Source organism: Molothrus ater, chromosome 3 (assembly GCF_012460135.2).
Source record: "Molothrus ater isolate BHLD 08-10-18 breed brown headed cowbird chromosome 3, BPBGC_Mater_1.1, whole genome shotgun sequence".
In the NCBI taxonomy this organism is placed as follows: domain Eukaryota; kingdom Metazoa; phylum Chordata; class Aves; order Passeriformes; family Icteridae; genus Molothrus; species Molothrus ater.
In genome coordinates, this window is record NC_050480.2 from 79,049,963 (window position 1) to 79,072,828 (window position 22,866).

General features: G+C 35.6%; 1 protein-coding gene across 5 annotated transcripts in view; it reads right to left on the reverse strand.

The window, feature by feature from the left end:
- The window catches only part of ASAP2 (ArfGAP with SH3 domain, ankyrin repeat and PH domain 2), an 84,378-nt gene that overhangs the window by 6,310 nt on the left and 55,202 nt on the right, over positions 1–22,866 (reverse strand). For 3 of the 5 annotated variants that reach the window (XM_036380295.2, XM_054514314.1, XM_054514315.1), the window contains 15 exons: positions 20,202–20,289; positions 18,366–18,414; positions 18,091–18,257; positions 16,600–16,733; positions 15,774–15,868; positions 13,926–14,115; positions 13,415–13,500; positions 13,100–13,215; positions 12,577–12,644; positions 11,674–11,787; positions 8,656–8,911; positions 6,071–6,232; positions 5,034–5,202; positions 3,637–3,704; positions 1,878–1,987 (listed from right to left, as the gene is read on the reverse strand). In XM_036380295.2, coding sequence (XP_036236188.1) covers positions 1,878–1,987; positions 3,637–3,704; positions 5,034–5,202; positions 6,071–6,232; positions 8,656–8,911; positions 11,674–11,787; positions 12,577–12,644; positions 13,100–13,215; positions 13,415–13,500; positions 13,926–14,115; positions 15,774–15,868; positions 16,600–16,733; positions 18,091–18,257; positions 18,366–18,414; positions 20,202–20,289 — 1,872 coding nt within the window. The remainder of the gene's footprint in view (positions 1–1,877; positions 1,988–3,636; positions 3,705–5,033; positions 5,203–6,070; positions 6,233–8,655; positions 8,912–11,673; positions 11,788–12,576; positions 12,645–13,099; positions 13,216–13,414; positions 13,501–13,925; positions 14,116–15,773; positions 15,869–16,599; positions 16,734–18,090; positions 18,258–18,365; positions 18,415–20,201; positions 20,290–22,866) is intronic. The other 2 variants (XM_054514313.1, XM_036380297.2) reach the window with 2 other exon arrangements.

Genomic DNA, 22,866 nt, shown 5'->3' on the forward strand with positions numbered 1-22,866 from the left:
AGCATCTTAACTAGCACACACTTCTAAGCCAGGTTTTCCCTTGTTTCTCTGTCCCTATGACAGAAGAAAATCACCCAGCTGATTTGCTCAGTGACAGAATTCACCTTAAATGAAGACCTAGAGAGAGCTGGAGAGTCAGATACGTTCTTCATATTATGTGCAATTATTATTAAACATTGAAGACACTGACCCCAAAACTAGCCAGCACAGCCCATTCCTTCATAGCTAAATCAATTTGTCCTATTAAAAAAAAAAAAAAAAAAAGAACAACATAGGGAAACTACAACTTCAATTTATACAGAAAGTCAGGTTAGGAGCTGTTTCAGATGTGCTGGAAGGATGTAACCAGTGCTTACACTTGAATCCCAGCACACACAACAGAAATTAAGATCAGAGTCCAGTAGCTTCACAAAGTTAATATGACAACATAAGCAATTTACACTACTTAGACCATTTATTTTTTTGTGGCCTAAAAAATGAAGGTTACTTTAATGCAAGACGGACAGTAACTTGGTTGAACAAGAGTGGGGGAGGCAAGAAACCAGAAAATTTTATACTCCCAACTAATGCAAGGTGATGCCTCTGAGGCTTCTCATCATTATCAGATGAGAAACAGGTAACAGGGGCTCTGTGTGCTCAAGACCAATGTCCAGGCTATGCACACAAACACACCCAACTCTCTCCTGGAGAGCTGCTATTTCAGTGGACATGGTTAAGGAAAAATGGTTGAAGGGAGAGACACCAGGGACTGAAGGAAGCAGGTGTTTTCATTACAAGCCATTAACAAGAGCATTGCAGAGCCTGGAACAGCACATCTCCTACCTCTCTGCTTATTATTTACTACTGAAGCACACTCCTGCACAGAATGTATGAAACTGCCCAGACCCAGTCACACACAGCACCTCAGAAATGTATGGGCTCTACATATTGTGATTCGCTTCCTGCAGAGATGTACTGGCATGATCAAGGATATGGATCTTTATAGATCTTTTTATGGATCTATCACATAAGAAAGCAACATAAAATTGAAGTAAGAACCAAAGACCAAGTTAACTACATATAATGTACAGCTCCACTGACATCTGGAAATACATCCTTTTACCTACACCAGTATAAGATTACAGGTACTGACACTAATATGTGTTACCATTCATGGTCCTAGATTAAAAATAATAAGTAAAGAGTATAAAAAGGCCACACAATCAGATCAAGAGTCCATGTAAATCCAGTATGTCTTTTCTAATAGTCACTGTAAGGCTGGGGGAGGGTGGAGAAAAAAATATAGAATTAACCACCTTCTGCTGGGGATATGCTTTCCAAGAGATTTCTCTCCTGTCACCAGGTGAATGCTGAGAATTGACAGCACAAAGAAACAGTTTCTTTTGTTTTGAGCTTGATTCCTGCTAGTCTTGTTTGAAGTCATTTCACCTACTTACATGAACAACTGTCAGTATATCTGTGTCCATTATAAAAGCAGAAGAGTTCCCTTATAACTAAAGACTGAGAATGAAGCCACATGTTACAAGTGACTCACCAAGCTCATATACAAGTCACTAACTCCTAAAGCTTATCTATCTCCAATAAGTCAACCATAATGCTGTGGATTGTGTTGGTCACATCTGGACATTAACAAGAATCCAACTGGTTTGGTTTGCTTTTTTAAATTTAAAAGCACATACTATCCTATAGGAAATTCAAGGAAAAAAGTTTTTGTGACTATTTAGTACAAGTCACACAGATACTTAAACACAGGATACAGGCCTTTTATGTTTCATGGCTCTCACACTTTTACCATGGCAGGACACACTATCATGTCTACAGTGTGTTTGATAGAATGCAGAAGACGAATAAAATCAAATGCCACATTTTGTACTTACTATTTGTGATTTCCTTGGCATTGGTGCTGGTGGCTGGATTTGTGCCAAAGTATTTGCTGTAGAACCAGTCTGTGTTCCTGGAATGTCACATACAGAAGATGACTCTCCTGCTAAGGTAAATAAACCAAAAAAATATTAGGCATGCTTCCAAAAAAAGGAAGAGTGATGGTACCAATTGAAACCAAACCAATTATTCTTAAAAGTATATAAATCATTTTATATCCCATGAGTATTTAATTTTTACTGGTTCTTTCTAAATAATGGAACAGAATTCTATCCTTTTCCTTACCAAAAAGGCCACTTTTCCCAAAGACAACTACCTAAGACATTAAGCAGTGCAGATATGCTAAGAGAGATAAAATAGATGAGGGCAGAACCAAATATCCTGTTCCCCCTTTCCTTCACTACAGACTGTATGCTGTTAGAACCTTTCTTTCCTAGTAAAGACCATCATTATCAGGGTGCTTTATCCTTCACAGGAGACTCCTGTCACAGATGGCAGATAGCCATTAGCAAATTCCTCTGGGATATGTCAAGAGAAAATGAAAAAGAATCACAGTAATATCAAATGAATATAAAACATATAGTATAAGGGCAAACAAGGTAGGAGAAATTCCACTACAACCACCACAGAATTTGCACAAACTTCACTGTAGAGATTTTATGGAGATTACATTATTGTCATGTCCCAAAGTAGTAGTTACTTCTAACAGCAAAAACCACAAAATGAATAATGGACTCTGAATGATGTCCTCTGTTTATTGACATGAAAAGAGCTATATCAATTTGCAATATAATGAGAAGTGACACTATATAAGCTCTGGATTTTCAAGCTCGAAACACATTTTTCTATTCTAAAATGTGTATCTGATACCTTGTTTATGACATATGCAAACAACAGTGCAAACAAAAATGTTCAAAATGCATCCTTTGTTTGAGTGGGTTTTAAGGTGAAGTTAGGAAAGCTAAAGCCTAGCTGGAATTGAATCTGGCAAGGAATGTCAAAGAAAACAAGAAAGGCTTCTATAAATCCATAGGTAACAAAAGGAAGATTAGAGAATATGTGGACCCATTGTTGAACAAGATGAGATACTGGTTACAAAGTACTTGGAAAAGGCTGAGCTACTGAATGCCTTCTTGGCCTTAGCCTTTACTAGCAAGACAGATCTTCAGGAAACCTGGTCCAGACATCAGGGGAGAATCTGGAGCAATGAAGTACAAAGTTCTGCACCTGGGGACAAACAGGCCACACACCAATATATGCTGGTGGCCACCTAGCTGAAAAGCAGAACCAGAGGCAGTGGACACAAACTGAAACACAGGAGCCCCTGTCTGAACATCAGGAAACATTTTGTCAGTGTGGGGGTGACACAGCACTGGGACACGCTGCCCAGAGAGGTTGTGGAGTCTCCATCCTCTGGGCACAGTCCTGGGTGATCCACTCTTGCTGACCCTTCTTTAGGGAAGGGTTAGACCTGATAACCTGCAGAGGTCCCTCCCAACATCAACCATTCTGTGTTTGTATTTATTACATGGTCCCATTGTTGACTTTATGTGGCCCATAGCTCTGCTCATGCTAAAGAACTTGAGGCATCAGGGCCTACACAATCACAAAGAGAAACAAGAATGTTGGCACTGATTTTATTTAAATGTGTAGGGTAAATGAACAGATTAAAGAAAACCTCAACAAACCCACACTCTCCCTTTGATTGTTATGACAGCTTAACTATAATAAAATAAATCTCTAAACCACAATTACCAGGTTGTTGTAGAGACCCAAGTCCTCTGGTCTGCCCTTTGTTAGTTAAGCCAGATGACTTCTCAGTCCTGTGCAGAAAGTGGGAAATGGGTCCATTTCAGAAACAAACAAGAACTCAAAAAGCAACAATACAGACTACTTTCCAAATTTTAAAAATCTTGGCCTGTCTTCAGTAAAATCTGGTGACAGCTATTTGGTTTTTAAAAGTACTACTTTTCTTCTGTATTCCTGATTAAGTGAATTGAAAGTTACACCGAATTTTAAAAAAATAAGGCAGAAAAATAATACAAGTTTGATTATTGCAATTTATGTCTTTTCCTGAGATTCGAAGTTTCTTTCACTGCTATTTTATTTTTTTCTTAAAATTATTCATCCATATTAGTCTGTACATTATAGAAAGCTTCAACAATTTTGTCTACCTTTTATGTAGTATGGTACATCAAAAAAAAGGGCTAGAAAAGAGCTTAAGGGTCAAGGTTGCTTTCATCTTTCAGTCCCAATTTGCAAATGAAACATTATTTCTTCCAAAATTTGATCAAAGGCCCTATTTTCTAGATTTCTCATTACCTTATTGATCTCCCCTGGTTCCCACCTCAGTATTTAATTTTACTGCAATGCCCCAAACTGAACACAGCAGTCCTGCTGAGGCACCACTGATGTTGAGACAGTTGAGATAATTAATTCCTATAGTTTGCAGGCTCAGGTAAAACTATATTCTTTAACTCTTCCACAACAGCACTAGGTCATCTGCCTTACTTACAATGTCCTTACAGATCCTTCTTCTAAGGACTTTTGCTTACCTATACTCTGCTGTTCTCTATGCTTCATCCCTGTAGTTGATTGTTCTTAATTACTAAGAATGACACCCTTCTTTTCCCTTGACTACTCCTTCAGTTTCTCAAGGATGTTTTGGATATGATTCTGTTTTCCGGTGCATATGTGCTCCTAACTTACTTTTCTGCAAATTTAAAAGTTTTTTTTTCTTTTCCAGATCTCTCTACTTCTGCCACAAATGGAAAGATTCAATGGAACAGAACTTATACAAAGCACGTGAACAATAAATAGCACAATCAGACATTAGATCCCATTATCTCCTATTTGTTACTAGATGAGAATAAGGAATTGAATATTTTTTATAGTTTTTTTTATCTCCATCATAGCTAGGCATTCTGGAGATATCCAGATAACCTTAAATCACTAGGCTGTCTTGTTTTTACTGTAGTAATCCTTGATTACTGTAGTATTCATCTACATCCTTAGCATCTGCCTTCTGTTCATTCTCACATGAACACATCACTGCCAAAAGCATGCATGCTTTATTGATGATTGCATGTTATAGATATATTAAGTTACTAAAAATGATGAAGTATATTAAAGATTAAAATGACATCAGTTACCCAGGAATAGGCTTTCTCTGAGAGATTCTGCTAGGAGGTTGTGGAGGCAGTGGTGGTGGGGTTGGCTTGTTTTGTGGAGGAGCTGGCTGCTGTTTTGATTGCTGGTTCAGAGCTTCTATAATGCTGGCTGTCTTTGCCACTGGAGGCGGTGGTGCTGGAGAAAGTACATCTATATAGGAAAGTTAGACAGAAACATGGAATTAAATTTCTATTTACCATTTCATTTCTTGGGTTCTCATAACAGGTTCCCCTGTTACAGGATGTATGTAAGAAAAATGCTTTACTACATGTAATGGAAGGAGGACCTCTTTGGAAAATGGTTTACCTTTTGTTTCACCTAATCAAAGCTGGAGACCTCACAAGCACTTAAATTTATTCAAGCATTAAAGTGCAAGCAAAGAAAATTCTTACTGAAGTCAGTCACATTCTTGAAAACAGTAGATCAGAATACATTTTTAAAGTGCTAACATTATTTGTCCAGTCAATACCTTCAGTCTGTGTTTTATGGAAAAGTAACCAAGTGAGTAATATCTGACAAATTTTATTTAGAGGAACAACTTTTCTTAAAATCTTGTTGTGATTCACAACTAACAGCAGACTAGGTTTAGCAATTAATTAAAATTGCTATTGAATTCTTAAAACCACAAAAAACAGCAGCTGGCAATGAATTAAAACATCCTTTTGCATTCCAGTGATCTGCAAGAATCAAGCAAAATGTGGAGACACAGCCCCAAGCCTACATGTAACACTCACCTTCACAACTAATGAGCAATACAGCACAAAAACTATACATATGTATATATATAAATAAAATGATAAGCCCTTTAGCTGTAGTAATAGATGGTGTTTCCTGCTGACCCTGCACTACACCATACAGTACTCACTGGAGCATCAGAGAAGATAGTTTGTTACTGGATGGGAACGATAGGCCAAAGCTACAGTCACCAAAAGAGGAAGTATGAGTTGTGGAAATGGAAAAATAAGCCAACTGTGATTAGATACAGTAGAAGGGAGAACAGGGGAAAGTGGAAACATACTTGTAGATGTTACACGCAATGGCGGCACAGGGGGATGAATAGCTGGTGGATCTGATGAAGACCTCTGCCTGCTTATACTTTCCACTCCTAAAGAATTTGTCTTCCACATTGCATTAGATGAAGAAATTGTCTGAATACCACTGCCAAGAACTGAAGGCTGAACTAAAAAGAGAGGAAAATACTGCATTATTATTATTACTTACCCTAAGCACAAAGTGTTAATATTCACACCTGTGCTTTCAGAAATGGTGTGGATGGACCACTGTATTCAGCAACACTATATTCATCAACTATAGTCACTGCATCCTGATGGAATGCCAGAGCAGAAATCAGTCTGGTGTTAGAAATTACAGAAAAAATCACCCAGAAACTTCTAACACTTTACCTAAACAAAATTTGTCTCCAGTCATTACTTTAAAATATATCAATACTTGAAAAAGCAGATTTCTCAGTAAGAAGGCAGAAGGCACATCTTGCTACCTTCTTTAGTCCCTGACTGATAACTGTAATTTTCTCAGGTACTGCAAGAAAAGGACCTCACTCTTCCATAAGCATGAGCACACATTGCTGACTCAAAGTGAAACATCAGTTTTGACTTAGAAATAAAATAAAACTGTAAACCTGAATTTCACTCAAGCAAGAAGCTATAATAACTAGTTGTGAAACAGTCACAAAGTACTTCTTCAGAGCCTCTTAAATTACTTCATTCTGAAGAGCTGCCTCCTCTTTTCATAAAAACAGTCCATAGGTTTTCTTTACAAAGCCAGCATTTTGCACATATTATGCCATTTCTCACTACTCACTGCATGAGTATCATATTAAGAAAAGATGAAACAGAGTAAGGTATGAACAAATATTAGGTTGCAGGGAAAAGCATAAAAGGCTCAGAAGACTTGGAAAACAGCCTAAAGCTATGAGGATAAAGGAGCAATAATACACCATAAGCATAACATTAACAACATCAGCAACTGAAAAGAAGCTACAGTCAATGATACTATTATAGCTTTTAACTAAGTATATAAATTAATAGGCTAATACATCGCTAGAGTAAAGAATATGAGCTAATAATAGGCAGGCAGCATTGTCTTCATGGCATGAGTTGTATTACAGTGATGCCAAGAAGTTTGGGGTTGGGAATGAAATTAAAATGACACTTCTTGAAATGTGTCATTTAAGCAAGGGCTAAGTGTGGGTATGGTTGGCCATGATTAAAATAATATCAAAGGATAAAACAGTCTTTTTAACTATTCAATTTTTCACTAATTCAGAGATAGAATCTAACAGTTAAACAAACCAGGCAAGCTCCTTGAGTAAATTTTCCTGTTTGGTGGGGAAAATATTCCTTTCCACCAAGTGAAAAAATGTTGTCTAGATATTAAGGTTAGACTTCATGTGAAATGTCAAAGTAATCCTGCCTTGGTTAAGTTTTACATATAACTAAACTTCCCCCACTCCCATCCTACCCTTTCCAAGTAACCCAAAACCAGACTTTTCTGTTCTCAGTTTTTCTGCCCGTTTTATGCAGCCATTCCATAACTGACTTTTCATATTACACAGAAGATCAGATTGCCATCTCAGGCACAATCACTGGTGCATGGAGTCCTGCATTTTGACCTCTGCACAGTGCTCCCAAAGGCAGAAGTCACTCATGTGTGCCCAGAACATTTCCTGATCATATCTCCTCTTAGGGGGTCTGAATACAGCACCACAGAAAACCATGTGTTTAATAGTAACTTTTCTTGAATAGAATTGAATACATAAATTTAGCCTCCATGAAAGATGGTGGATAATAAAGGTATTACAACAATGAAACACATTGAATATGACCTGTACTAAGAGGACCTATTCGGATTTCTCTATGTTTCTTTACTGTGATGCAAACAGATTACATATGAAGATAGGAATGAAGTTCACAGCACCAGCTTTAATGGTAGATTTTGCAATCACACAACCCTCTGAATTAGGATGAGACACATACTTTTACACTGTTCTAATGATCTAGGGACAACCAGTAATTGGCAACTGTGTTTTCAGTCAGATATCAGGTCGTGAAAATCATTCAGTTCTCCACATCATGACACTTACACTTTTATTTCAACAATCCTGAAGTATGTATTTATTAAGAGAAGAATTTGCAAGGTTAAGATCTCATGCTCTGCATACACTCTCCATTCTCTGAGGTCTGAAACAAAGTTTGATGGCAGACAAATGCTATTGAAATTTTATCTTTACAGTGAACCCTGACAATGACGTCTTCAAGAAACAGAAGTATGAAAAGATTGAATATAACCAAAAAATTGATGAGCTACATTGACTGAAGACATCCTTTTAATAAATGGTTTAACTCTGGTGAGGTTATCTGGGTATTGTTTTCCCAAACACTACTGGGTACTGCCTTGCAGGTATACCAATAATCAAACTCAGAAGACGTTATGTAGATTCACTTCAAGGATTTAAATTGAGGCCACCAATAACTGTTCCAATACTTACCTGTGCTAAATAACTGTAAGACAAAACCTAAAAATTACTTAAAAAAAACAACTTATGATCCTATTCTTCTAATATACAATTATATTTTCTAGTACCTTTGCCAATATTCCTTGGAGGTAGAGGAGGTGCACTACTTGTAACAGGTACTGCAGGCTGAATGGGAGGTGGACTGCCACTGAGTATTGCTCCATATGTTTCATTCTGTAATATACTTGGCATAAATCCTCTTTGCTTGTCCTTAGCAATGTTTGCTGCATCTCTTGCCAAGGATGCTACATTAGGCTGAAGTTGGTTTGATCCAAGCTGGTAGAAGCTGACAGGCCTGTCCTCTCTCCGGTTGGGACTGGGTTGCTTTAACACAATAAAAAAAGTACTCATTGATATCACATTAGTTGTACTCATTTTATTTATTAGTTAATAGAAAGTTATTAGTTTCTAAAAAGAAAAAATGGCATCTAAAATGCGTTTCTGTTGCTTTTAATACATAGCCTAAAACCTACATTCTGCCCTCTTCAAACCAAAGTAACTGTGCACCCTAACAATGCACCCTAACAATGCACCCTAACAACAACAACAAAAGATTTAAGGTGAATTGCGCTTCAAAACTATTCATATATTCTCATTTCTTCAGTAGTACACTGCTACAGGATACTACTGTATCCCTATCCACACAAGACTATACTTCTACAGATAACCAGAATAGATTTTCAGGCTGGATCAAATAAAGTTTTCCTGCATCAAAATATCCAGCAGTATTTTCAAAACTAAATAAATAACTGTAGGTCCTAAGCCTCATCTGAAGTTCAGCAGAGCTAAATCCCAAATGGATGATCATGATCCCATAACCCAGACAAGATTTCATCTAAGTATTCTACCTGTAGCTCAGCCTACAACAAATGAGTAGCCAAAACTTCTCTTAAACTCTTTTTAGCTCACTAGTATTACTGGATAAGTTTGGGAGATTACTTAATTGGCAGCTGGGATGGAACATTGCTCATCCTACACACGTTATCAAATTCTGTCAGATTAGCTGGTTTTGAGATTTACGGCAATCATCTGCACTTAGCATTATTCTTCCTGTTTCAACAGCAAGCATAGTCATTTCTATTATCAAATGATAATTAAAATAGCTAGAGTTACAAATTCATATGGCTAGTACAGCAATGGACTTTAACAATCCACAGCCCAGAGAGCATAAATATACCTTCAGAAATAGTGCTAGATAAACATGCTATACTGACATATTGTCTGTATGAAATTAGAATAACAATTTATAGTAATAGCATCTAGGCAGAATAAAGATTTACATCAACAGTATCACTAACAAGCAATTGATTTTCCTCTGAATACATTCAATGATTACTTCTGGATTCATCATGCAGGGCCTTTAGATCTGTTATAGAACAGCATTATAACTCCAAGATTTATCAGAATTATGTACATTATAGTCCCTACCCTTGCTTTGGCTTACCGGCCTCACTCCTCATTGGCTGACACTCTCCATTCCCTTACCTCTCCACTGTCCTAGTTCTGGGACTTGTTTCAGTCCACACCTTCTTCTGCTTTCTAAACCAGCAGAAGTTCTTTTTCATGTTTATGATTCAGCTTTTCACTGGCTCACCAAACTGAAGCAGTACGGGGACAAATGTGTGCCAGAGTGGAGGCAAAAGCTGAGACAGGACCAGGCAGCCATGGTGTACAACAACAGCAGAAACCAGTTGAATTATCTTAACCTTCTTTTAGGTTATAGTCTCTCATATATGAAATGTTCTAGACTAAAAGAAATTTCAGACATGACCTCTTCTGACACAGATTACAAAATCTATTCAGCTGTCTTACCAGCAAAACACATCCAATAGTTTGACATTTAAAAACAAAACTCTGATGTGATCCTAAGCAACAGCAGTATTCACCTGTGCAAACAACATAGTCACAGACACTGGGACTCTGTGATTAATAGTCTTTAATCTTCTTTCAAAAGTCCTTGGAGTATAAACTTACTAATAGTGGGCAGTGAAATAGGAGCTTCATAATTTTAGCCACACTGTTGAGTAGCATATACCTTCCTATTTGAGATGGAGCTCAGGGACCAGTCAAAAAAAACCCCACTTAACTGCAGAAGGCAACTGGCAACAATGAAGAAAGTGAAGGACAAGAACAGATCAAAAAACAAATTTAGATCATGCCTGAAAGGGATTAGCATTTGTAAATAACCAAAAAATTTTACACTTGGAAAACATGGGACCTCTAAAGGTTTCAATTTGTTTTATCAAAATGATCATCATTACTATTGTTATTATCTGGAGGGTGATAAAATATATAGGAATACATAAATATGAGGATAGAGTATGCTCATGCAGAAGAACTGGATCTAACAGCTCACAGATTTCAGAAATTAAATTTTGAAAATGCAATGAAATTTTTGTGCTATTGAAATGTTTTGCAATATGACCATCATTCAAGCCATCTGGATATGGTCCTGGGCAACTGGCTCCAGGTGATCCTGGTGTAGCAAGGAGGTTAGACTTCCAACCCCAACCATTCTGGGATTCTGGACCTAAAAGTACCACAACTCCACTAAACATTTCCGGGATGAAAAGCATGAAAATGAAAAAATATTTTATACATGAAGATTCAGAATTAAGACCCTACCCTGCTGTTAATGGATGCAGCTTATTTAATGCAGAGGTTCAGTTGAAGACAAAACAATGCATAAACTGTTTTAAAGTTAGAGTCATTGACTGGAGATATTTTACAAACATGAGGAGATAGTGTGAGGTGCCTTCCATTGTAAAGGCAATTTTCCCAGTTCATGTTGGATCTGCTTCACAATCAGCAGATCTAAATATTCCTGATATATTGAAACCAACTATTGACTTGATTGAAAAGAATATATAACACATGGCTAATAATTTGGGACCACATGGTCATTTTTTAAGAGGAAAAAGAAGACCAAGTATAATTCCAGAAACAAAAATTTAAGCTACTGCATTTTACTACAGAGATTTATTTCACAGTGTCTTCATATCCATAGTAAAAGCTAAGTTATTGAAATAATTATGAACATCACACTTACACATAGATGTGCACAGAAAAATAATATTGATACAAACCTGTAGCTTTTCATCCACATCATCATCACTTTCATCCAGATCTTCATGAAGTAACCGCCATTCATATTCTACATGAACATGAGAATTAAATCTTCCAGACAGTGCTTGAGTAAGCTAAGGTAAAAAAAGATGACTGTTGACACTTATGTTATGGGCAGTACTTATTTTAAAACAACATATTTAAAAGCAAACAAAGTCCACAAATAGGAAGAATCTTGATTTCAGCAATCTGAAAGTTACTGCACTGAAGTAAATTTAAATTATGCTGTGTTACCAAATACAACACAAATAAATCAAAAGTTACTAGACATTTCATTAACCATTGTAGATCCATTCTCCATTTTCTCATAAGAAGCACCACATAGTATTTGCTTTGGTTTAGAAATTGCAATTCAAAGAAATTAACTGCAATGGCAGTTTCCTTGAATCCGAGTGACTTATTAAGAAGCGTTGGCCCCCCTAATACGATGGGGCATCCACAACTTCTCTGGGCAACAAGATAACGGCCTTCATCCATGACCTTCACTCATAAAAAGTACTGTAGTAATTAGATTTCAAGGAGATGTCAGACACTTCGATCCATAGAATCATTTAGGTTGGAAAAGACCTTTAAGATCCAACCATGAACCCAGAACTGCCACATCCACCACTAAACCATAGCCCTATCTACACTATTTCTGAATACCTCCAAGAAAGGTGACTCAACCACTCCCTTGCATCTGAAGAAAAATATTGTTTTCTTCTTAAAAGCATATAACTTTATGTAAGCATATGAAAATTTCTGAGGACATAACTATTTCTACTACATCACTATTGCATCTGGAATAGATTCACTGAATATTCAGCTGCAAATTGTTAAATGATCAGACCTGAAATGCACACACAGAATGACACAATACTCACCAATTCTTCACAGTGAGTATGTTTTAAACGTTTAGCTATATCAAGTGGTGTCTCTCCTGCTTCATTTGCTATATTACAGCAAAAAAAGAAATGCATGATGAGAGGTGTCACTATTAACATGTCCATTACTAAAAAGACAAACCTGCATAATAAAGTACCAGAGCAACACATTCGAAAACTCCTCTCTTTCTTTTATAGGTAGGTCCAGCTCATATCAACCCTCTGAACATGACAAGCAGTAGCAATTCAAGATGCCATATATACATATGAATGATAGCCATGAAATGGCAGTATATAACTTGACAACAAAACAGCAATTAAAAATCTAAACCTGTTTAAAAACTAAGTGTAATATATAAGTCAATTTTAAACTTGAAATAAACAGTGAATACTGATTCTCTAATAATGAAGATTTACAGAATTATGATAAACAACAGAGGAGAAAATGCACTTATTCCAACTTCACTGTTTCTTATCTGAAGCAATGACAAATAGGAAATTGAAGTACACATTACCCTTTTACCTATTTCAATAGAAGCCTTCCCTCTCAGCAGCAGTTTGAGGCACTCAACGTTGTCTGTTAGACAGCAATAATGCAGGGCTGTGCTACCTTTACAGGTTTGCTTATCTAGATTGCCACTTTTGGAGTACAAGAAAGAAGAAAGGTAATTAAACATAAGTTTCCTAATCTATATTATTAAGCTACTCTCATTAGAAGATTTTCAAAAAATAAAATGACATTTGCAAATACAGCTTTAGTACTTCAGTAATTGTATTTATTTAGCATTTATATTACTTTACTTAAAAGCAATGTCAGTATTTAGCTTTCCATACTTACCTGTTCTGCACTAAAAAGTCAACTATATGAAGGGATGTTCGATCAACTGATCTAACAGCAAGGTGCAGTGCTGTTTCATCTTGCTCCTAAGAATAAAATGAAAAATGATATTTGTTTCTTCTTCTTCTGAAGAAGAAATTTTAGTAAGACATGAATTAAATCAAATAAACACGTAATTTCAAAATATTCAAACGTGCTACCATTAAAACATCTGTGAAGACTTACTGTGTCCCTTTTGTTCCTTTAAAGTAAATAAATAAATAAATGGGTTGAAAACTAATGGATCATTGAATGCTTTAGTATTTAATGTTTTAATACATTTAAAATAAGATAGTACTTGGGAACAATTTTAGATTAAACTATTTAGTCTCTTCTTTTTTAATTGTTAAATTACATCATTAGAATTATATACATTCAGAACAGTGTTTCAGATATTATTTCAAATCATTTTTAATTAATGAATGCACATTGCACTTACAACAATTTGTCTAATAAAATTTACAACACTTACATGACCATTGGCCAGTGGAATTTTTTCTGTGAGATCCACCCCATCAGCATACACTTGAACTAATCCAAGAATGTCTCTTGATTTCACTGCTTCACAAAGAGCGTGCAATTTAGCTGCATTGTCTGCATGCTTCTTCCTTGCATATTTTCTCTCAATATACTTGGCAGTAATGTAATCTTTTCTTGCATTCCTGAAATTGAATGTGATTTACTTATATAACTTTCAGCTGAAGATACATATTAACATTTCCATAAATACATGCAAGTCATTTGAAATCCTTCATTATGATAATTTTTCTTTTTAAATATGCATGTAACCATGCAGTTTCATATTTCAAGTATGAAATGTAGTTACAGAAAATGAATCAAATATCCAATATGAAGATGGACCACAAATTTCTTCTTCCAAACTCTGCGATGATGTTGAGATCAAGACTATCCAGCTCTATGTACAGAAGATACATCAAAGCTTCATAATGTTGGTTTATGTTGCCTTGCAAGTTTATGTTTACCTGACTTGGTACTCCTACACAAGGAGGGGTGGAAAGGGATGGAAGGCATGGGATACCAAAAAAAAAATAATCTATCTTATACCTCTGCACACCACTATCCAGGCCTTGAATTTGAATTCACAGGAGTATGTTTTTTAAACTCTTCACCATAACTGTAACAGGGAGGATAAGTTGGACCTTTTAGCAACATTTCTAAACCAAGATGAAAACTTAGTTCACCTGACTCAGCACAAGTTATCACTTCTGCTGTTGATGCCCAGTAACACATCCACTCCTCTTCCCATCACTCCAAGGCAGGAGTTTGCTTGCCTCCCAAAGGCATAACTCCTTAGCAGCTCTTGGGATGAACACAGCATTGCACAGAAGACAATTGACAAAGTCATACCATATCATCTAGATACTATGTAATGGGCAACAAGTAAAAAAAACCCCAATAAATAATAATAAATTGATTGAATCAATGGATAACTCTTGTTCATAAAGCATTTGATAGCAGTCAGGTTCTTGTTTCTATAAAATAGCCCAAATTTTGATAATTTCTGAGGTATCAAATGAAATTATCTTTTTAAATACAAATTTTTAGAAGTGTTCTTATTATATTGATTCAGCATATGGTAAAATTATTGGTAATTTAAATTCTTAATATTAATACTCTGCATTTTTATTGATAGTAGTAGTCCAAAACTATCTAAACTGCCTTGTTTAACACTGGTTTTGTCAGAATGCTAAAAATACACCTAATGTAAAATCAGCTTCATCCAGAGCCAATTCTTCTGGGTTTGTTTCTGCATTGTTTACTAGCTCTTTCATGATGAGTAGTATCCAGCCAAGTAGGCAGCTGTCCTTGCTGTATCTCTGCCATCACTGTTCAGTGCTTTCGAGGAATTCAGTTAAATGTTCTGTCTCCATTCCACACAGACTTCGGTCCTAGGTGTAGTTTCTAAATGCTGTTCTGTATCTTTCAAGTAAATGTGCACTTTATTACAATTTCTATTTTGTTTTCAAATAGCACAAAATTAATTGCTTTTGTTTTAATCCCTATCTTTGTATGACTTCAAGGTTCCCAACAAGTCACAGTTAATTTGTTTCTTTCCCACAAACCATGATTCAAAGATTTGGTAAGATATTCCTTACTATTAGAGTAGGTACAGTCAGATAAAACTCAATAAAAAAGACATGCAAAGCATCAGAAGAAAGGTTTACTCCTCAGCTATAAGACCATAAATAAGATATTACACATCTTCCATGGCCTACCAGTGCAAACCATAATGGCACAGCCCCTTAGCAATATTAAATTAAATGCCTGCCTTTCTCAGAAGTAGAGGCTCTTTACTTACATATCACTGCTTGGATTAGGTTTGACCACTTCATCAACTGGAAGACAGAATTCCATAATCTCATTAAATCCAGCATTCCCAATATTCTTTGCAAGCTGTTAAAAAACAAAATCCCACAGCTCAATTAATAAACGTGTTCAGTTATTAGCCACAGACACAACTAGGGGAGAACAAGGGAAAATGAGAGTTGGGACCTCTTATTTCTGATTTCTTGGCCTGCTGCTATGTCAGCAATAACAAACAGATTAGGGACTTTTTTTGGATGTGAATTTTCAACTGGGATTTAGTACATGAACAAATAACTGCAGAATAATCCATCAAGACACCAGTTCTTACAATAAATGCAAATACTCTGTGCTGGGTAAGAACACACATACGAACTGTCATGGAGCAGCTGATAAGTGGTAACTTCTTTGTGTAGCAAAGCTGACTACATTTTTTTCCTTTGGGGATTAAAGTTGTCTTCTAAAATAGTGCTAAATAATTAATGGGTTAAGTATTTGTGAAGTCCTCCAATTTTTAATCTGAAGCACATTTTTATGCCAAACAGCTGTGTTCTTTTAAAAAGCAACTCAGGATAAAAAGATTTGAAAATACAAAAAATATTAAGCCTCTACTAATTTGAGTTCTAAGATAAGAGAGAGTTTACAGTAGGACACTATGTTCCAGAAGATTCCAATAAACTTAAAAAATTAAGCTTTCTTAAATAGTGTTTATCTAGAGACAACTTCAGGATTAGAACATCTTGCTAAAGTGACAAAAAATATACTTGTGTTAGAAGTATTTTACAGTACTATTTTTAAGTTAATAAAAGCAATTTGATTACCAGAAGTTCAGATGTTCCCAGCACATCTAATGTAAGTGACTGCATTCTGGAATAGTGAACACCAAGTTCTCTATGGATTCCTGAGCATTCAATGCAAGTTAAAATTCCCAAATTTGTTGAAAGCCAGGTAGGATCTGTAACAGAAGGCACCCACAGAATTAAAATTATTCATGCAATTATTTCATCTAGAAAATGTAGAATACACAAATTAAATTCTGTAAAATAAGATTCTTGTAGATTAAATTTTTTTGTTAATTTATGTCTTTACATTTACTCTACCAGGAAAAAAATCCAGGACCTTTTTTAATGCTGAAAGAAGTGAAGAGGAGAATTTTTATTTCATTTTTGTGAAAGACATTGCTATCCAAGGGAGCCCATTAATCACTCCAGTTTGTCATTCTTCAAACAACTTTCAGGAGTTGCATTTTCCCACCACCAGTATAATGGTGTCATACTCTCAACTGGGAATACAGGCGCAGTTTAAACTGAAATAACAATGTTTATTTACAGGGTTGGGGTTCTTTTCTACTTCAAATATAGACTTTCAACCATGTGAAGCAGAAGTGATTCCGAGGTGCACACACAGCCCACATTACAAGATTCTCACTCGACTACTTCAAAGATATTAAGGCTCATCCCTCTCCTTTCATAGCCCTTGAAAGTCTTTTCTCCTGGTATTTTGCATTTACTGCATCATTCCCTCATCTTCCAGCCAAATAACTCATTTCTGAAGATTGAGACAGCTTAGCAATTAATTTGTTTGATAAGGTTTGTTAGTTGCCATTTACACTGTCCTTTTCTAAGACAGCAGGCTTGACTCTTCCCATAGCCCTATACAGGACTTATTGCTGGAAGTAACGATCAATTTGTAAAGTGCACACAGCATCCAAGCAGATGTTTGCAGCTACATTTTTACAACAAAAAACCCTAAGTCCTGCAGTGCCCCTGCAACACAAAAGAACACAAGAAACAGTAGGATTTTAAAAATAATTTGAAGAGGGTTAAAGTAGAAATTTATTGTTGAAGAAAACCAACACAGCAAACCACAGTCAGCAGGAGCATTCTTCTCAAAATGAGTATAGTCTTAGACATATTCCCTGTTTCACTTAGTCAAACATGATTTAAAAAAAAAAAAAGAGAAAAGGTATATTAAGAAAATGTTCAAGTAACTTATGGCTGCTCAGTTTTACCTAAATCTTACATTATTATCCCATATTTTATGTAAGTTCATTTGATTAATGTAAGCAAAAGCTACAATTAGAAAAATACATGGGAGAAAAATAAGCTTCGTAGTAACTTTTCTCCCCACCTGATAATAAGCACATAGCAAATCAATCTTATTAAAGTAGTTCCATTAAATTGTTAGCATATTCTACTATGTGTATAATTTTTGTGAAATAATGAGTAAAAGTGAAAGTATAAAACATTAGTTTAAAGATTCTCATGAGACAAAGAATTTTTACCAATTAGAAATATGCTTAATTGAGTCACCTTGTGCTCCACAGTCACAACAAACATCATTTCCAGTCATCCTCTGGACTTCAGATATAATTTCTTTTGTCAGTTCCTGGACAATATTATTTTCTCCTGTGTTATCATCTCCTTTGAATGCATTATTTAAAGCTTCCTCTTTGCTGTTTTGTAGCACAGATGTCCATCTAAAATGGCAGCAATATTTTGCTATTAAGTGTTATGGCACTTCTGAAGTTCAAAGTAAGTCTCAGTAGATCACCAGTGTCAACAATAAAATTAGCAAAGTAACTCACATTTGACATTCCTGTTCATCCTCTGCTTGAAAGTGGTATGTCCTGTCGTCTGCACAATAAATAATTCACATACTGATTAAAAAAAGTTATTGAAAAACTCATCTTGCAGAAATCTCTCAATGAAATCTAAAATTAATTGATTCCTAAGGTCTGTATTTTCATCACTGGAGTGTGTTGACAGACAAAAAGTCCATTTAAAAAGTTTCACCTTACTACCTACAGTTCCTGTATGATTACGTCTGTGTTTACACAGGGTGGCTTGCTGCATTTTAAACAGAAATTGCTTTTTTCAGGGGCTGTGCTTTTATCACAGAAGCAGCAGGAGAGCAAAGGAAATGTTCCACGTTCTGGATATAACCTCCATCATCACAAATATAAAGTTCTGCTGGGAGGGAGGGGAGTAAAATATAGAGTCCATATTTGAGTTTATTTGTGTATGTAAGAAAGACTTAAAGAGTTCAAATGAGCTCTTAAAACCCAATAATCACAAACTTCAAAAAAAATCAGCCAGACACAAAGTCCAAACTACAACCAGGATGAGCCCCAATCTGTTTCAATTAAACCAAGCTCATAATTTTTAATTTACTACTACTTTTCTAATTCTAAGCATTGTTATTATAGGGCACTACTAAAGAAAAAAGATAATACATTGTAAGTCTATAAAGAATAAGATATGATACAGTTTTATGATTGAGCTGGAGTGAGAATAGTTGATGAGAACAACAGAGGTAAAGCTATACAGGCAAATATATTCTAAGATGAAAATTTCTAAAGTTTGAAAAATATTGAGGCTAAGCTACAAGCATGGAAAATATTAAGGCAGTGAAGATATATCAAAGAACAGAAAGGAAAGTGCTACATTAACAGATATTTATCTTGCCATGATACAGCAATTTCCATTTTGTAAAGAACAATTTTTTTTACTCTACAGTAAAACAAAGTGAAAAAGTAATCTGGAGACGGCTAAGAGGCCAGTTATGCCTTTTCAAGTGTGTGGTAACATTGCAGTAAGCTGACAGTGGGCAAAACATGACACGGTCATCAACAAAGAAAGAAAGTGCAAAAGCAAACAGGGAAGCCCAGCTGCTTGAGCAGAAATGAATCAGCTGCATGTTGCACACAAGCATTCGAGTCCATTCACAAAAGCAGCACAGCTTACATCTACAAATGCTAGAAGAACGTTATGCTTCAATAAAGGAACAAATGAGGAATACATTTATATTCTTCTCCCCAGCTAATTTGAGATACATATTTCAGTAAAATATCCTAGTTAGAAAACAAAGGAAACATTCTACTACACAATTTCATATCATACCATTCTGATCCAAAAATTATTCTGTTTTGGTGGGTTTAACATGTAGATTCTTTATCTCACCTTTCTATCTATTATGAAATAATAAAACCAGAAAATGTTTTTAGTATTTTCTTCACAGTTGCATAGCAACCACCAGACTTAAATTTTAAAAAGTTTAACAAGCACCTTTTGATCTTGTGCACAAGTTTTAACTTTTCAAGATGATGAGCTAGGATATTTTTAGTTATGAAGAGTGATGTCATAGCAAAAAATAGTTACTGTGCTGTAAGACAGCAAAAAATTAAATAGAAAAAAGAAGTGAAGACAGCTTTTAAATACAAATGGTTTTCCAAAGAAACAGGCACAGTTAGTTGCATTATGCTAAAATAACTGAAAGGTCAAATTGTCATAGGAAGGGCATTTTATAAAGGGAAGCCTTCTACAATGGCAAAAATGTTCTAGTGGATTACTGACACATCTACAGAAATAATGCAAAATTCTGCTATGAGCTGCAAGTAAAAAGACCTGAACAACAAACCTACGTGATATGAGGTCAAAACACTTTTTCTCCTCAGGGTTTGTTTTCACTTGGCAGGTTAACAGATTGAGCTTTGCTGGAGGTCGGTTAGCCTATTTGAAGATAAAACATACACATTTTAGTACACCCACACTGACTGAAAGGTGCAGATTGAAAGCACAGGATAATGTCCCACTGGCCAGAAAGACTTGGCAAATGGCTGTTAAATTTTTAAGGTCCCCAAGTTTTCATTCATGTTTTCTTCCACATCATGGTTCATAAGCTACTTTTATTTGATGACTTTGTTTACTGGTAGCTGGATAGACACTAAAATTTTGAAAGGAAAAAGGGTAGAATCTCTTTAATTACAACTAACCAGGAAAACTTACCTGAAGGAACTGGGCATGAAAAAGAGACAGGTTCATCCATATATCTAATCCCCTAAAACTCAGACATTTAGTTTTAAAAAATTACTTGTTTAGTTTTCAATAATTAATTATTTTGACTTCTGCTAATGCCTTTAAGGGGTCCCCAAATAGCCAGTTAAGAACAAATGCCGAATTTTTAAATCACTAAAGGGAATTAAGTGAAGGAAAGTAAGTTTTCACAGAGGAGTCTTGCAGCAAACATAAAAAAGTAAACCGAGCTAGCTGATTACTAAAAAAATCTAGTGAAATAATGTATATTTTATAATGACATATATTTTCTAGTCAAGTTCCTCTCAGCTATTTCAGTTTCTTTTTGAAAAGAAAGTGACAGTGTTCGACTAAGAACAAGATTCACAAGGAACCTGCATTTTGAAAGACTCATAAAGGCTACAAAGAACTTTTCAAACAGCATCTCTGCACTCTTCTTTCCCTTAACCTACCTGTGCTACAGACCTGGGGTAGTACCTAGAAAGATTTGTTTGCAACCTTGACTTGAGGAATGGCTTTCACTCCCTACAATTGATAACTAGTTTCCCTCTTCTTTTAAAATAATTAAATTAGAAAGCAGATTTAACTAGTCAACCTTTGCTCTAGACAATAATATCTAAAAAATCATTAAACCATCATTAAACCATTAGGAAAGAACTATTATAAGGATAGCAATATCCACAAACTCATTACCACACTTATTGTTGCATTCTAACAATATTTATAGACTAAGTTGCTAAAATAAGATTTAAATATCTAAACAAAACTATTACCAAATGAAGCTACTACTATCACATAATGTTATAACTTGCAATGAATCATAAGAAATGTAGATATTCTCACAATCTCATCTAAATTTATTGATGAAAACATTTAATTCAAAAAAACGAGGGACAACAAGTCACAAGATTACAGATTCCCTTGAAACAATCTGACAAAACAATATAGCTGGCCAAAAAAGAACAGTACCATTATATCTGCAGACCAGTTTAAAAAAAAAATCAAAAGCATGGACAAAGATAAAAAAGGAAACAATTAGGTATTTTTTTCCTGTTAGGGAAAAAAAAAAAAAAAGTATGGTGTCCTTGAAAAATAGTATGCTCATGCTTTGCCCAGCATAAGCAGCAGACAAAACAAAGTCGTGCAAGCTTTGAAACAATAAATGTGCAGGTCACTTGCTGGGCAATGTAATACAAATTATACCCAAGAGAGGTTTTGGAGGCAGCAAGATGACAATTTATTGACTAACACATTGTATTCTCTGCCTAATAAATAGTTTTTCCAATTCCAGCCTTCCTTTTAGTAGTAAAAGTGCATACAGTTTTAATTATTTAGTTATAAATTATATATAAATATATAAAAATATTTCTAAGTTATTAATTATAAAGACACTGGGGCAAGTCATATATACCATTCTCACAGGCTCTATCAGAATGTAAAAATGCAATTCATGTTTAAGAGAAAATCCCCTTGCCCCAAGACTTTGGCTCTGAAGTCTATTTGGGACCTAATTAGTTTTCTCTAACTTACGAAGCTGTAAATGAATGCAGTAAAATGCTTTAGAGGGGTCTGAAGGAGCAATGCCCACAGGACTTGTCCCTCGGGACAGGAGAATGCAGCAGAAGAACTCAGCATCACAATCTGGCAACCCAAAGAAATGGCTGCAACACCAATAGCATATCCTGAGTAAATATGCTGAGCTTGGAATCCATTCATATTCTTGAGCTTTTATCTGAAGAACTCCTAACTTGAAGTCAGCATCAACAAGGGTATTAAAAACCCTGTGCATGTGTGGCTGATAGCACCTCATTCATGCTTCCATCCTGCAGCTGACTAACAGTTTTTCTCCATCAGCCTCCCCAGTCTATGCCCACCACACTTCCATTTCATGGCAGATGCTGCCTGGGGAGATGTTGAAACTTAAAGACAAAGGGAGGTAAGGCTGTGTGAGCTCCTTAGCCACACTGATTCAGACACTTGGCAGGATTAGGAGACACTAGACATGGAAAAGACTAACAAATGTAACTAACATTACACTGTTTGTTTGAAACGTCTGAGATTTACTTTCCTGATTGAGTCTCTGATTAATTTCAGACTACTGATGAGTTTTTGGACACCCGCGTTAACATGCCAACATCCTGAAAAGTGCTGCCACCTTTCATGCCATACACAGACCTGATCATCAACTCATGTTCCTTCCAGCAAAAATGGCAACTCTCTATCCATCAAAACTCACTTATAAACTGTTCTAGCAACAAACAGAAGTGTTGGAAT